The sequence below is a fragment of the Phaenicophaeus curvirostris genome, chromosome 4 (genome assembly GCF_032191515.1).
Source record: "Phaenicophaeus curvirostris isolate KB17595 chromosome 4, BPBGC_Pcur_1.0, whole genome shotgun sequence".
Taxonomy (NCBI): Eukaryota; Metazoa; Chordata; class Aves; order Cuculiformes; family Cuculidae; genus Phaenicophaeus; species Phaenicophaeus curvirostris.
In genome coordinates, this window is record NC_091395.1 from 7,478,114 (window position 1) to 7,490,270 (window position 12,157).

Sequence of the window (12,157 nt, forward strand, 5' to 3'; positions counted from 1 at the left end):
CTAGGCATGCATGCATTCTTTTTTTTAATTTGAAACTTCCTCAATTTATAGCTCAGTTTCATTTAAAAGGAAATATTAGTATCTTATTCACATTATTTTGAAAGGCTGTCAGCAAAGATATTTCTAGCAGGGAGGCATGTCATCCATTAAAAAAACACAAAAAACTTTATTGTAGTCCGATCTAGAGTCTGAAATAGCTTTTCAAAAAATAAGAGAACAAACTCGTTGGACTGGTTGGACTCGATGATCCGGTGGGTCTCTTCCAACCTGGTTATTCTATGATTCTATGATTCTAAACCCTCATAACTTGATCAAGATTTTTGGTTTTATTCCAGTCAGAATATCTAGTGTACATTTTTAATGAAAAGGCTTAATTTCTCTGTTATTTTTAAATCAAATTTAAAAGGGGGAACTAGTAATGATAATAATTAATAATATATTTTGCTTAACTGAAGCAAAAATGTTAAATTTTTCCTGTCTCATTTCTCACAAGAGTTTGAATACTGTTCTTGTCCAAATATTCCTCCCCCTGGAGTGCAAATCATTGCACATGACAAATAGTGACATGAAGTATAGTTTTAAGGGGACATTGTCAAAGTCATTCCTGCCTGTAAACGACTTTGCCTCCAGAAGTTGAAAATAACATGATTTTTATACAGGAATGGGTAATTTCTAAATTTCAGTAACAGTAAAACATCAGAAATGTGTTCTCCAAATTGGTTGGACAGTGTCAAATTTGAAAGCAATGCCATGCATGAGATCTGTAAAGTCGAGTACAAAAGAACCCCCTGGTGTCTCCTTGTAAACAGGCAGATATAGAGGTTAACATAAGTGGTGCCTGTATAGTTGAGCTCAGTGTGAAACTTAAATTCAGAAGACCTGAAATGTGATGTATTTGTGTTATAGCACTAGTTTGCAATAGTTGTGTATTTCTGTGTGATCTTACCACTATTTCAGAGGATACTTTTACAAATGTAGTCTCATTAATTACTGTCCTCATAATATTATTACGAAATCGGAAGCAAGAGGCTACTGGGGACAAAAGAGCAGCATCTGGGGAAAAGGAAAACAAGGAGCTGCAAGGGAAACTGGGTGTGTAGCGTGGACGTCCATGGATGCTGCCTGTTCACTTGCATAACCTTAATAAGTCATTGAATTCCAGTTTTATTTTTCACATGAATAAATAAACACTTGAGTAATTAAAGAAAGTCAAAATAACATTAAATATTATTAGATTTATGGCTTTCATAATGTGAATGTTCTAGAAATGGGATGCTAGACTTGCAGAATATTGCAGGTCCATTATCCAGTGCAAGGATATGTGCAGCCACTGACATCTGTTCAAACCTATGTTTTTTGGCCCCATGCATGTCTTGCAGGCTCACAAACTCACCTACCTCTTGCTGAACTTGTCAAAAAAGCAGTTCATTTTCAGGGCAGTTTAAGGAAGAGCATAATGCTCCAGGATGAGTATCAGAAGAGGAACCCTTTCAAGGGCTTCTGAGTGCAAAGCTTGGCATAACATTTCCCACAACTACTGCATTTGAAGATGCCTTAACTTTTTCTCCATTTCAGGCTCTTTTGTGTTTGCTGTGACTGTCACTGATGCGGATGCTGGCTCCAATGCTGAACTCCATTATTCCCTCGTGGGGAAAAACTCTGAGAAATTCCGCATCGATCCAACAAGGGGGGCGATCCTGGCTGCAAACACGCTGGCAGGAGAGTCTGAAGTCACCATTTCTGTACACGTGAGGGACGGCGGCCGGTACCCCAAGACAGACTCTACAACAGTCACTGTGAGGTTTGTGAACAGAGCAGAATTTCCTCACGTTGAGGCAGATCAGGAGACCTTCATGTTTCCTGAAAACCAAGCTGTTGGTACGCTTGTCACCGCTCTCTCCGGGTCTTCAGCCAGAGGAGGCTCCTTGTCTTACTATATTGCCAGTGGTAACCTGGGCAGCACCTTCCTGGTCGATCAGGTGACAGGACAGCTTTCTGTCGGGAGGGCTTTGGATTTTGAAGCCATACAGAAATATGTGGTTTGGATCGAGGCCAGAGACACGGGCTTTCCTCCTTTTTCCTCATATAAGAAACTGGAAGTAACAGTGATAGACGTCAATGATAATGCGCCAGAGTTTGAGCAAGATCCCTTCTTTGCAGAAATAGTGGAGAACCTGTCCCCACGGAAGATACTGACAGTGGCTGCAGTCGACAGGGACAGTGGTTTAAATGGACAGCTAGTTTATGAAATAATTGAAGGCAATACGGAAAATAGTTTCAGTATCAATCAAGACACTGGTGAGATCAGAAGTGTCAGGCCCTTGGATAGGGAGAAATTGTCTCAATACACACTAACCATAAAAGCTTCAGATAAAGGCACCCCGCTCCAGAGCACAACTGTCAAAGTTATCATTAATATTTTAGATGAAAATGACAATGCTCCGAGGTTTTCCCAGATATTCAGTGCTTCTGTACCTGAAAATGCACCTCTAGGTTTTACAGTAACCCGGGTCACGACATCAGATGAAGACATTGGGGTGAATGCAGTCAGCAGATACTCCATAAGGGATACAAGCCTCCCATTTACCATAAATCCCAGCACTGGGGACATCACCATCAGCAGACCACTAAACAGGGAGGACACAGACCGCTACAGAATTAGAGTTTCTGCACATGACTCCGGGTGGACAGTGAGCACAGATGTCACCATATTTGTCACAGATGTCAATGACAACGCCCCACGATTTACAAAGCCATCGTACTACTTGGAGTGTCCTGAGCTTCCTGGGATTGGGTTGAAGGTCACCCAGGTTTCAGCCACCGATCCTGATGAAGGATCCAATGGCCAAGTTTTCTACTTCATAAAATCCCAGTCTGAGTTCTTCCGAATAAATGCAACCACTGGTGAAATTTTCAACAAGCAGTATTTAAGGTACCAGAACTCCAGTGGTTCAAGCAATGTCAATATTAATAGGCACAGCTTCATCGTTACTTCTTCAGACAGAGGCAGTCCTCCATTAATGAGCGAGACAACTGTCACCATTAACGTAGTAGACAGTAACGACAATGCACCACTGTTCCTCATTCATAAATATTTTACTCCTGTTACTAAGAATGTGAGGGTTGGCACAAACTTAATTAAAGTTACTGCAGTGGATGACAAAGACTTTGGCTTGAATTCTGAAGTGGAATACTTTATCTCTGATGAAAGCAAAACTAATAAATTCAGACTGGACAGTAATACAGGCTGGATTTCTGTGTCATCTTCATTAATGGCTGATTTGAACAAAAATTTTCGGTTCAAAGTGAAAGCAAAGGATAAAGGTAATCCTCCACTCTCATCTGAGGCAGCTGTTGAAATAGTTGTGACAGAGGAAAATTACCATACACCTGAGTTTTCTCAAAGCCGTATGAGCGTTACTATTCCAGAGAGTCACTCAGTTGGAACAGTGGTCAGGACAGTTTCAGCCCGAGACAGAGATGCTGCTATGAATGGATTAATCAAATATAATATTTCCTCTGGAAATGAGGCTGGCATTTTTGCTATTAATACAACTACCGGTACACTGACACTAGCAAAACCACTTGATTTTGAGTTACGCCAAAAGCATGACCTCGTTGTTACTGCCACAGATGGAGGATGGGTGTCCAGAACAGGCTACTGCAGTGTCACTGTTAATGTCATTGATGTCAATGATAATTCTCCAGCATTCAGCCCTGAGGACTACTTTCCTAACGTGTTAGAAAATGCCCCCAGTGGGACAACTGTTATTCGTTTAAATGCCACTGATGCTGACTCTGGACCTAACGCTGTGATTGCATATGCCATCCAGTCCTCAGATAGTGACCTCTTTGTCATTGACCCCAATACAGGAACCATCACTACCCAGGGATTTTTAGACTATGAAACAAAACAAAGTTACCATTTAACAGTAAAAGCTTTTAATGTACCAGATGAAGAGAGGTGCAGCTTTGCTACTGTCAACATCCAGTTAGAAGGGACAAATGAATACGTGCCCCGTTTTGTGTCCAAGCTTTATTATTTTGAGGTTTCTGAGGCAGCCTCCAGAGGTACTGTTGTAGGTGAAGTTTTTGCAAGTGATCGTGATATGGGAACTGATGGAGAAGTCCACTACCTCATCTTTGGCAACAGCAGAAAGAAAGGCTTCCAGGTCGATAAGAAAAGTGGCCAGATCTATGTTTCAGGACCTCTCGACAGAGAAAAAGAAGAACGAATCTCTTTGAAAGTCCTCGCAAAAAATTTCGGGAGTATTCGTGGTGCAGATGTAGATGAAGTAACTGTTAATATCACTGTACTGGATGCCAATGATCCTCCTGTTTTTACCTTAGGAACGTACAATATACGTATTAGCGAGGGTGTTCCTCCAGGCACCCATGTCACCTTCGTGAGTGCCTTTGATTCAGATTCTGTCCCTAGCTGGAGCAGGTTTTCCTATTTCATTGGGTCTGGCAATGACAAAAATGCCTTTTCCATCAACCCACAGACAGGGCAGGTGACAGTCACTGCAGAGCTGGATCGAGAAACATTGCCTGTTTACAACCTGTCTGTCCTGGCCGTAGATTCGGGAACACCGTCTGCTACAGGAAGTGCCTCCTTATTGGTAACTTTGGAAGATATTAATGACAATGGCCCTACTTTATCCACCAGCCAAGGAGAAGTCATGGAGAATAACCGTGCGGGGACTCATGTGATGACACTTCAGTCATCTGATCCTGATCTCCCTCCAAACCAAGGTCCCTTTACGTATTATTTGCTCAGCACTGGCCCTGCAACCAGCTACTTCAGTCTTAGCACCACTGGTGTGCTGACGACAACAAGAGAGATTGACAGGGAGCAAATCAGTGATTTCTACCTGTCGGTGATAACAAGAGACTCTGGTGTTCCTCAGATGTCTTCCACAGGAACTGTGCAGATCAAAGTAGTAGACCAGAATGACAACCCATCTCAGCCCAGAACAGTAGAAATCTTTGTTCACTATTACGGCAACCTCTTCCCAGGTGGAATTTTGGGCAACGTAAAGCCGCAGGATCCAGATGTGCTAGACAGCTTCCAGTGCTCCCTCACTTCAGGAGTCACCAGCCTCTTCAGCATTCCCGGGGGCACCTGTGAGCTGCACTCGCAGGCAAGGTCCACAGATGGCACATTTGACCTGGCAGTCCTCAGTAACGATGGTTTGCACGGTGCCGTTACCAGCAGCATTCGGATTTTCTTTTCAGGCTTTGGCAACGCCACCATTGACAACAGCATCGTCCTCCGCCTGAGCACCCACAGTGTGCGGGATTTCCTAACAAACCACTATCTTCACTTCTTGCGCATTGCCAGCTCCCAGCTGACCGGGCTGGGCACTGCCGTCCAGCTCTACGGGCTGTACGAGGAGAGCAACCACACCTTCCTGATGGCAGCTGTCAAACGTGGCAACAACCAGTATGTGAATCCCAGCGGTGTGGCCACTTTCTTTGAGAGCATCAAAGACATCCTCTTCCGCCAGAGCGGGGTGCGGATAGAGGCTGTGGACCATGACTGGTGCCTGCAGAGCCCCTGCCAGAATGGAGGGAGTTGCCTGAGAAGGCTGACGGTGAGCCCAGCTCTGGAGAGCCACGAGAGTGTCCCTGTCATCATCGTGGCCAACGAGCCCCTACGGCCCTTTGTGTGCAAGTGCATGCCGGGGTACGATGGGAGCCTGTGCGAGACAGACATCGATGAGTGCCTCCCTTCCCCCTGCCACAACGATGGGACTTGCCACAACTTGGTGGGGGGCTTCTCGTGCAGTTGCCCAGAGGGCTTCACTGGCATGGCCTGTGAGAGGGACGTCAACGAGTGCCTTTCCAACCCATGCAAAAATGGTGCTGCCTGCCAGAACTTCCCAGGAAGCTTCAACTGCGTTTGTAAAACCGGGTATACAGGTATGCTTTTACTTCTCTCTATCTTACAGTCCAGAGAGATGGAAAGAGGGTGGGAATGTGCCTTCTTAGCACAAGGTTGTCTCAAATTATCATCCTCAGTAAGTGAAGAGGTCATGCAAAATGTGGCATTCGTAGTTATGAAAACTCAGAAGACCAGGTGCCCACAGTCTTATTTTATTGTAGCTCTGTCCTCAGGCAAATCTCACTTGCATGATTTGCATTAGAACAGAAAGATTGTTACAAGAGCTATTTTAATTTATTAAATATGTAGAAACCATTTGCAATGCTTAAGTATGATTTTTCTGTTCTTGTTATTGTTATGCCTATTGTGGTAGCATTTCAAGACTGCTAGGAGTGTGCCAAGCAAGAAAATCGTCCTCCACCCCAAATTGCTTACAGTCTTACAAAACAGAAAACAGATGAAGGATAAGGGAAAACAAAGAATTTGGGCAAAATGATTAAGCATGTCTGTTCCCTATTTTTTCCCTTTGTCATTTATTGTTTTCATTACCAACAGAAAAAGTCTGCAGCATTCCTACCTCTTCTGAGTATTTTTTCTCTAATATTTTTTACATGTTCAACCATAGCAGCATCTTATCCCTAGAAAAGCAGGCTAATATTTACTTCTGTCATGAGTATGATATTTAAGGAAGGTCTGAACAATTTTAACGATTGCTTATGGCCATTTTTTACAAACGTCATAAAAAATCTAACCAGAGAACATTAGGTAAGTCTTTCATTACATTTTCTAAGGAATATTTCTGTATTGCAGATGCCTCAGGGCAACACAGCCATGCTCATTATGGTGTGGATATTTGGGCTTGCCACCATTGCCATCAAAAATAATTTGTAAACAGTGGAGTGATCAGAAGGTTGATTGTTCCTTTGGGTTTTTTCTTGAACCAGATTAGTACAGGAGGTGTGATACACTTGATTGCAAAGGAGAAAGTTAATCAATTTCAAAATAAAGATTTGACTACTCCATTTAAATCAGAGCTATGGCAATGGTTACATATTTAGTCTGAAAAGTCTGTTAATAGGAAGGACACTGATGTGATCTGTTGCATGAACCTCACAAATGTACTACTGAGCCTCAGGTCAGGAACACAATTGTTGCTAATTGACGAGCAGTTCTAATTAAGTTAGCAATCCAGGATTTTATTTCATGTTATATTAGTACATCAAATTATTTTGCCAGGAGCATGGCAAAATAATTCTAGGGCACCTATCCCCTGTAACTCTTTAGGTCATTAGCACCAGAGATTACACAGGCATATGTTTGCTGTTGCAACGAAGCAAAACACTTCATTAACTCTAGCAGCAGATTTTAGTATATGCCTCTAGCCTATAATTTGAAACGTTGAAAAAATGTCCAGCTAATTATTTTCGGTATTAAAGCTCATATCTTAGTGTTCAACCCTTATGTCAGCTAAAAATAAAACTCTGCATGTGATGAGCTCGAAAAAATAAGAACATTTTAACTAAGAAAATGTGATGAGAGACTCCTACAGTTTGAAGTGCTAGACTACTTTCATGCCATGAATTAAATGTGGCATCTGATATGATCTTTCTTAAACTCCTTGTCAACACAAATAACTTTAAAATAGACTACTACTGAGGCAGACGTTTCTATTTGGGAGTCAGATCTTTTAAAATTGGTTGGCCATTGCAGAATCAAGAATTATTTAAGTGCCTGGAGATTAATTCGTCAAGACAGAAAACAAATGGCACCAACGTATGTAATTAAAATCTGAAATGTCTTTGGAGTTGAGTATCAGCAGAGCTTATTAGAAACAATCACAGTTAATATGCAGTATATTTAGACTTTTTATGTCTGTAAAAGCATATTTGAAATTCTACAAACTTAATATTCAATAGGTTCTACAAACAAATGTCAGAATGAAGATTGTTTGAGAATGCTTGACAGAGACTATTATGTCATTATTATGCTGTCAACAGAAAGAGAATACAGCTGCTTGGGCTTTTAATCCTGATTAAAGACAACCATAGAGAATGCAAAAATAAAGCCTAAAACTGTTTCTTTATGAATATGAACCTTAAGTGCCTCTGCAAAAGAAGAGAAACATCCAGAATAGTGGATTTCCAATTCAGTTTAGCATATACATAACTTTGCTGCTTCTCTTGGAATGAAAATACAGTCTTATAATTGAATTTGCATGCTTGGTAAAAAAATAATATTTACTCGGCACTGCATACAAGTAAAAATCAGTATTTTCTGAGACAGGCTCTCAGTTCACTGTAGAGTACCTTAACTGTAGACCTTTATAATGCCCTACCTGAAAACTGAGAGTCTTAACTTTTGCTTGATTTACTGTGTTTTGTCAGCTGCATTTTACTTCATCATACTGCAAAGGTAATGTCATTCTTTTCACTGAATAGGATTATAAAGACTGATTACCTCAGAGCAACATCATTTAAGTTTAAACAATCTGTTATAATTACATCTCTTAATGATGATCAAGTTTAGTTTTTAAAATAACCACTTTCTGAAGGGAATAGACTGTGTGATTTACAGTAGTTGTCTGCCCTTCCTTTGAACCCTTCATTTCCTGTTTTCTAGGACTCATTACAATGAAGGAATGTAGGTATGTGAAATTGTTTCAAATACAAGATTAAAATATTAGAACAACCACTTTAAGAGATGGACAGAGAACCAGAAAACTAAAACTCTCAAATCAGCTGAAATCCAACCCAAGAGCATTTTTCAATTTTTCAATTAATATTAAAAAAAAACCTCAGGAAGTTAGATTTTTTTCATCAGCCCCTGCATGTGATATCATCAGCTTGAGGTGATGAATGATAAATGCCAAATGCTGTCTGTTATCAATTATCCAGCATTATCCTAATTTTCATGGTCTTCAGGAAAGGGTCTTTCTGACAAAAAAGAAAAAAAAAACAAACAAGGAATACTCCAAATCTTTCAATATTTCAGCTGAAAAGAGATCTATAAACTCAACTAACTACAATGTTCACTGAACTGGAGTGGATTTGGTTTGGAATCACTCTGATCTGGAGCTTCCTTGGTTCCCAAAACATTGTGTGATGTGTTTCCTTCCCCTCACTGGATTTGATACCCTGAAACCCTTACCAAAGGTACATGATTAGCCTAATTCCTTATACTGTCTAAATAAAATTATTCCTTATCTGAGAAGTCTCTACAGCTTCTTCACAAGAGGAGGAGGAGGAGGAGCAGGCACTGATCTCCTTACTCTGTTGACCAATGACAGGACCTGAGAGAATGTCAGGAAGATGTGCCAGGGAAGGTTTAGGTTGGATGTTGGGAAAAGATTCTTCACTCAGAGGATGGTGGAGCACTGGAACAGCTCCCAGGGAAGCAGTCATGGTGCCAAGATTGATAATATTCAACAAGCATTTGGACAATGCCTTCAGACATATGGTGTGAATGTTGAGGCTATCCTATGCAGGGACAGGAGTTGGACTTGATGATCCTTGTGAGTCTCTTCTGACTCAGGACATTCTATGATTCTACGATAAGTGCACAGTCATCCAAATGTACAAAAATGCTTCTTAAAATTTGACTTCTGTAAGCCATGAAAACTCATACATCTAAAATTTTTTCAAGGCACATTACTTAGGTGAGATGAAGATCTATCAGAACAATATTCTTAAATTCTTGCTGTAAAACTTAAATCAGTGGACTGTTGTGAAAAATGACCTCTGAGAACCAAAACTACTCTAGTTTTGTGAGGTTAAAATCATTGGCATTATCTTTCCAGAAAGCAGTCGAGCTGAACAATTTGCTTCAGGTGAGGTCTACAAAGATCCATCTAAAACATGGGAGTTGATAAAAACTCTCTGAATCTCAGCAGAGTAACTAATGCAGGCTCCCTGTAATAGCTGAAATATTTTCCTTAGAAAAATATTTTCCTTAGAGGAGGGATGAGAAATGCATGAGAGTGTCTATCTCAGAGGAGTCTTGGGAGGGACTGATCAAAGTTCTGAAGGTAGCAGGAAATTTGGAAGAAATTATGAAGTTAAGAATTCTGCAGGAAAGGGGGAATGAGGCCTTGTAGCAGCAACTGTCTTCAGAAGAAGCTGATGTAAAGTAATTGGTAGGTAAAGTTGCCTGGAGGGATACACATAGAAGAAATTCAGGAGTCGGAATCTTTTAGAAGGAAAAATCTGTAACTAGAAAATATCTTAATGTGGGGAAAAAAAGGTGGATGTCTTTAAGAGTTTGAGGTGGTCATTCCAGGACTTTTTTTTACTTGAAAATTACTTACATACTGAATAAAAATAAGTTTCTGTCCTTTTGGTAGTTACATGAAATTATATTATACTGTTTACCTACATCAGTTTCTAGTTTATAACTCTCATCATCTGTTTACCAGGTTTTTCTTATGATCTTGCTTTATCAAAGTAATTTATTTTAAATCCTTATAGCAACAGACTAGAATAGCATTCCCAAGTTATACTTTTGTCCTGCTGATACTTGGCTGAAGGACTTCTCCTTGCTAGAGGAAGCATTCTTAACATGCATTTAAAGAGGACATCCCCTGTTGGGTTGTTATTCCAAATGTAAATAGATACATTTTTCCCAGGTTAATAGCACTTCAGTGAATGGCAAAGAATAGCCAAAATTTCTTCTTCATTTTAAATAAATATTAGTTTTAATAGCTCGGATGAATTGTTGGATCGGAGTATTTGTCTTCTCCTGTGTCAAAACAGTTGGAATAAATGCAAACACAGTTTTATTAGTTTCATGTACTATTCAAACAATTGTTAAATATGAAGATGATGTTGTTATTCACTAGATAAAAATATGTGCAGCTAAAATAAACAACCATATTCTGTTGCTGACTCAGCAAATACACCAGCTTTAATCTGAGCTGAGAAAAAGAAGAGTACTTACTTAGATTAAACAGCAGAAAAACTGAGTAAGCCTTATTAGCTACACTTGATTTTTGTGAAAACTGAGAAACATCACTGAGCTATTTTAAGCACCTTTGCCTCTCTGGTGCTACATGTTCTCATCGGTAAGTCAATGATCTATACTATGTACCATAATTTTAAAATAAAGAAAACAGCAAAATCTAACGTAAAAAGTTAGCTCATCCTGCAGTCATGCCCATTAGAGAATAAAATATAAATAAATACCCCCAAAGCATAATTAGATTCAGACACTGGAAATGTTTTGTGGATTTATGGTGAATCTACAAGTTACGTATTAACCACAGGAATCCTCTAGCTCTCCGTTTCCATCCTGTTTTCAGTCGCATATGGAGGCCTGCTGCTCACATGGAAGAGCTGCCTGCAAACCTCTTTAGGTTAAACAGAAAAGTAGCTGTGGGGGAGTGGTTTTCTTAATTAGGTGGCTGAAGTTGTGAAATTCTGAAAAAGCTAGCAGAGTTGATATAGCACAGTCCCGATCTTCTGCAGTTTTAGAGAACAGCAATCCATATTGTTCATTGCTGTCATGTGTGATGTAAGAATTATATGCGGTGTATAAGAATGAACACCCTCTATGGAAGCTCAGTTTGTACTTTTAACTGAAATGTATATTATGTCTACATGATGTGGGGAATGAAATAGTTCATTACCCGTGCAATAAGAAACATTAAGACAGTCTTAGCCTTTTGCTATGTGTATAGATCCTGGCCTAGATGAAGTTCCCAAAGAGGTCTGGAAGAGCAAGGCTGATTTTGCCAATTTTTACAGAGAAGCATGAGGGACAAACATGACGATACTTTCATGTTTTCGCTGAACAGGCAGCGAAGGCTGGCACTGCTGGCAGAAGGAAGGCAGGTACCAAGCGTAGTATATAGTAGAAGTGTTGCTAAACTGATAAAAGCTAAGCAATGAAAAACTTAGAAGTGAAGACCGATGCTTTTGTAGTTAGCGTTTCCATACAAAGAAAGCTTTAGTTCTGTACAAAGAATCCCCTTGTCAGTATTCAGCATCTGTTAAAATCTTCACTTTTTCTCTTGGTTCTCTTCCTTGTTGAAATGAATTATGTGATTTCAGTTTATTCTCTAGTGAATAATATTTACCACGTCTGACAATGTCTGCTTAGAAAAGGACTGTATCCAGGGGAGCTTGTTTTAGCTCTGGAGGGCTGTGATCCCTCCGAGTCAGGAAGCAAGTTATAATTAATGAGGAAAAATAAGAAAAATCATATAATGTACAATAGCAGCGTGTGTTCAACATGCTGTGTTCATAGGATCCGGCAAGGGCTGTCCATATCTCCTCC

At 40.1% G+C, this 12,157-nt stretch overlaps 1 protein-coding gene across 1 annotated transcript in view; it reads left to right on the top strand.

Annotated features, from left to right (window-relative positions):
• FAT4 (FAT atypical cadherin 4) overlaps positions 1 to 12,157 on the top strand; it is a 141,251-nt gene that overhangs the window by 104,576 nt on the left and 24,518 nt on the right. Inside the window, exon 9 of the mRNA XM_069854967.1 lies at positions 1,576 to 5,925. Within this exon, the coding sequence (XP_069711068.1) occupies positions 1,576 to 5,925 (4,350 nt within the window). The remainder of the gene's footprint in view (positions 1 to 1,575; positions 5,926 to 12,157) is intronic.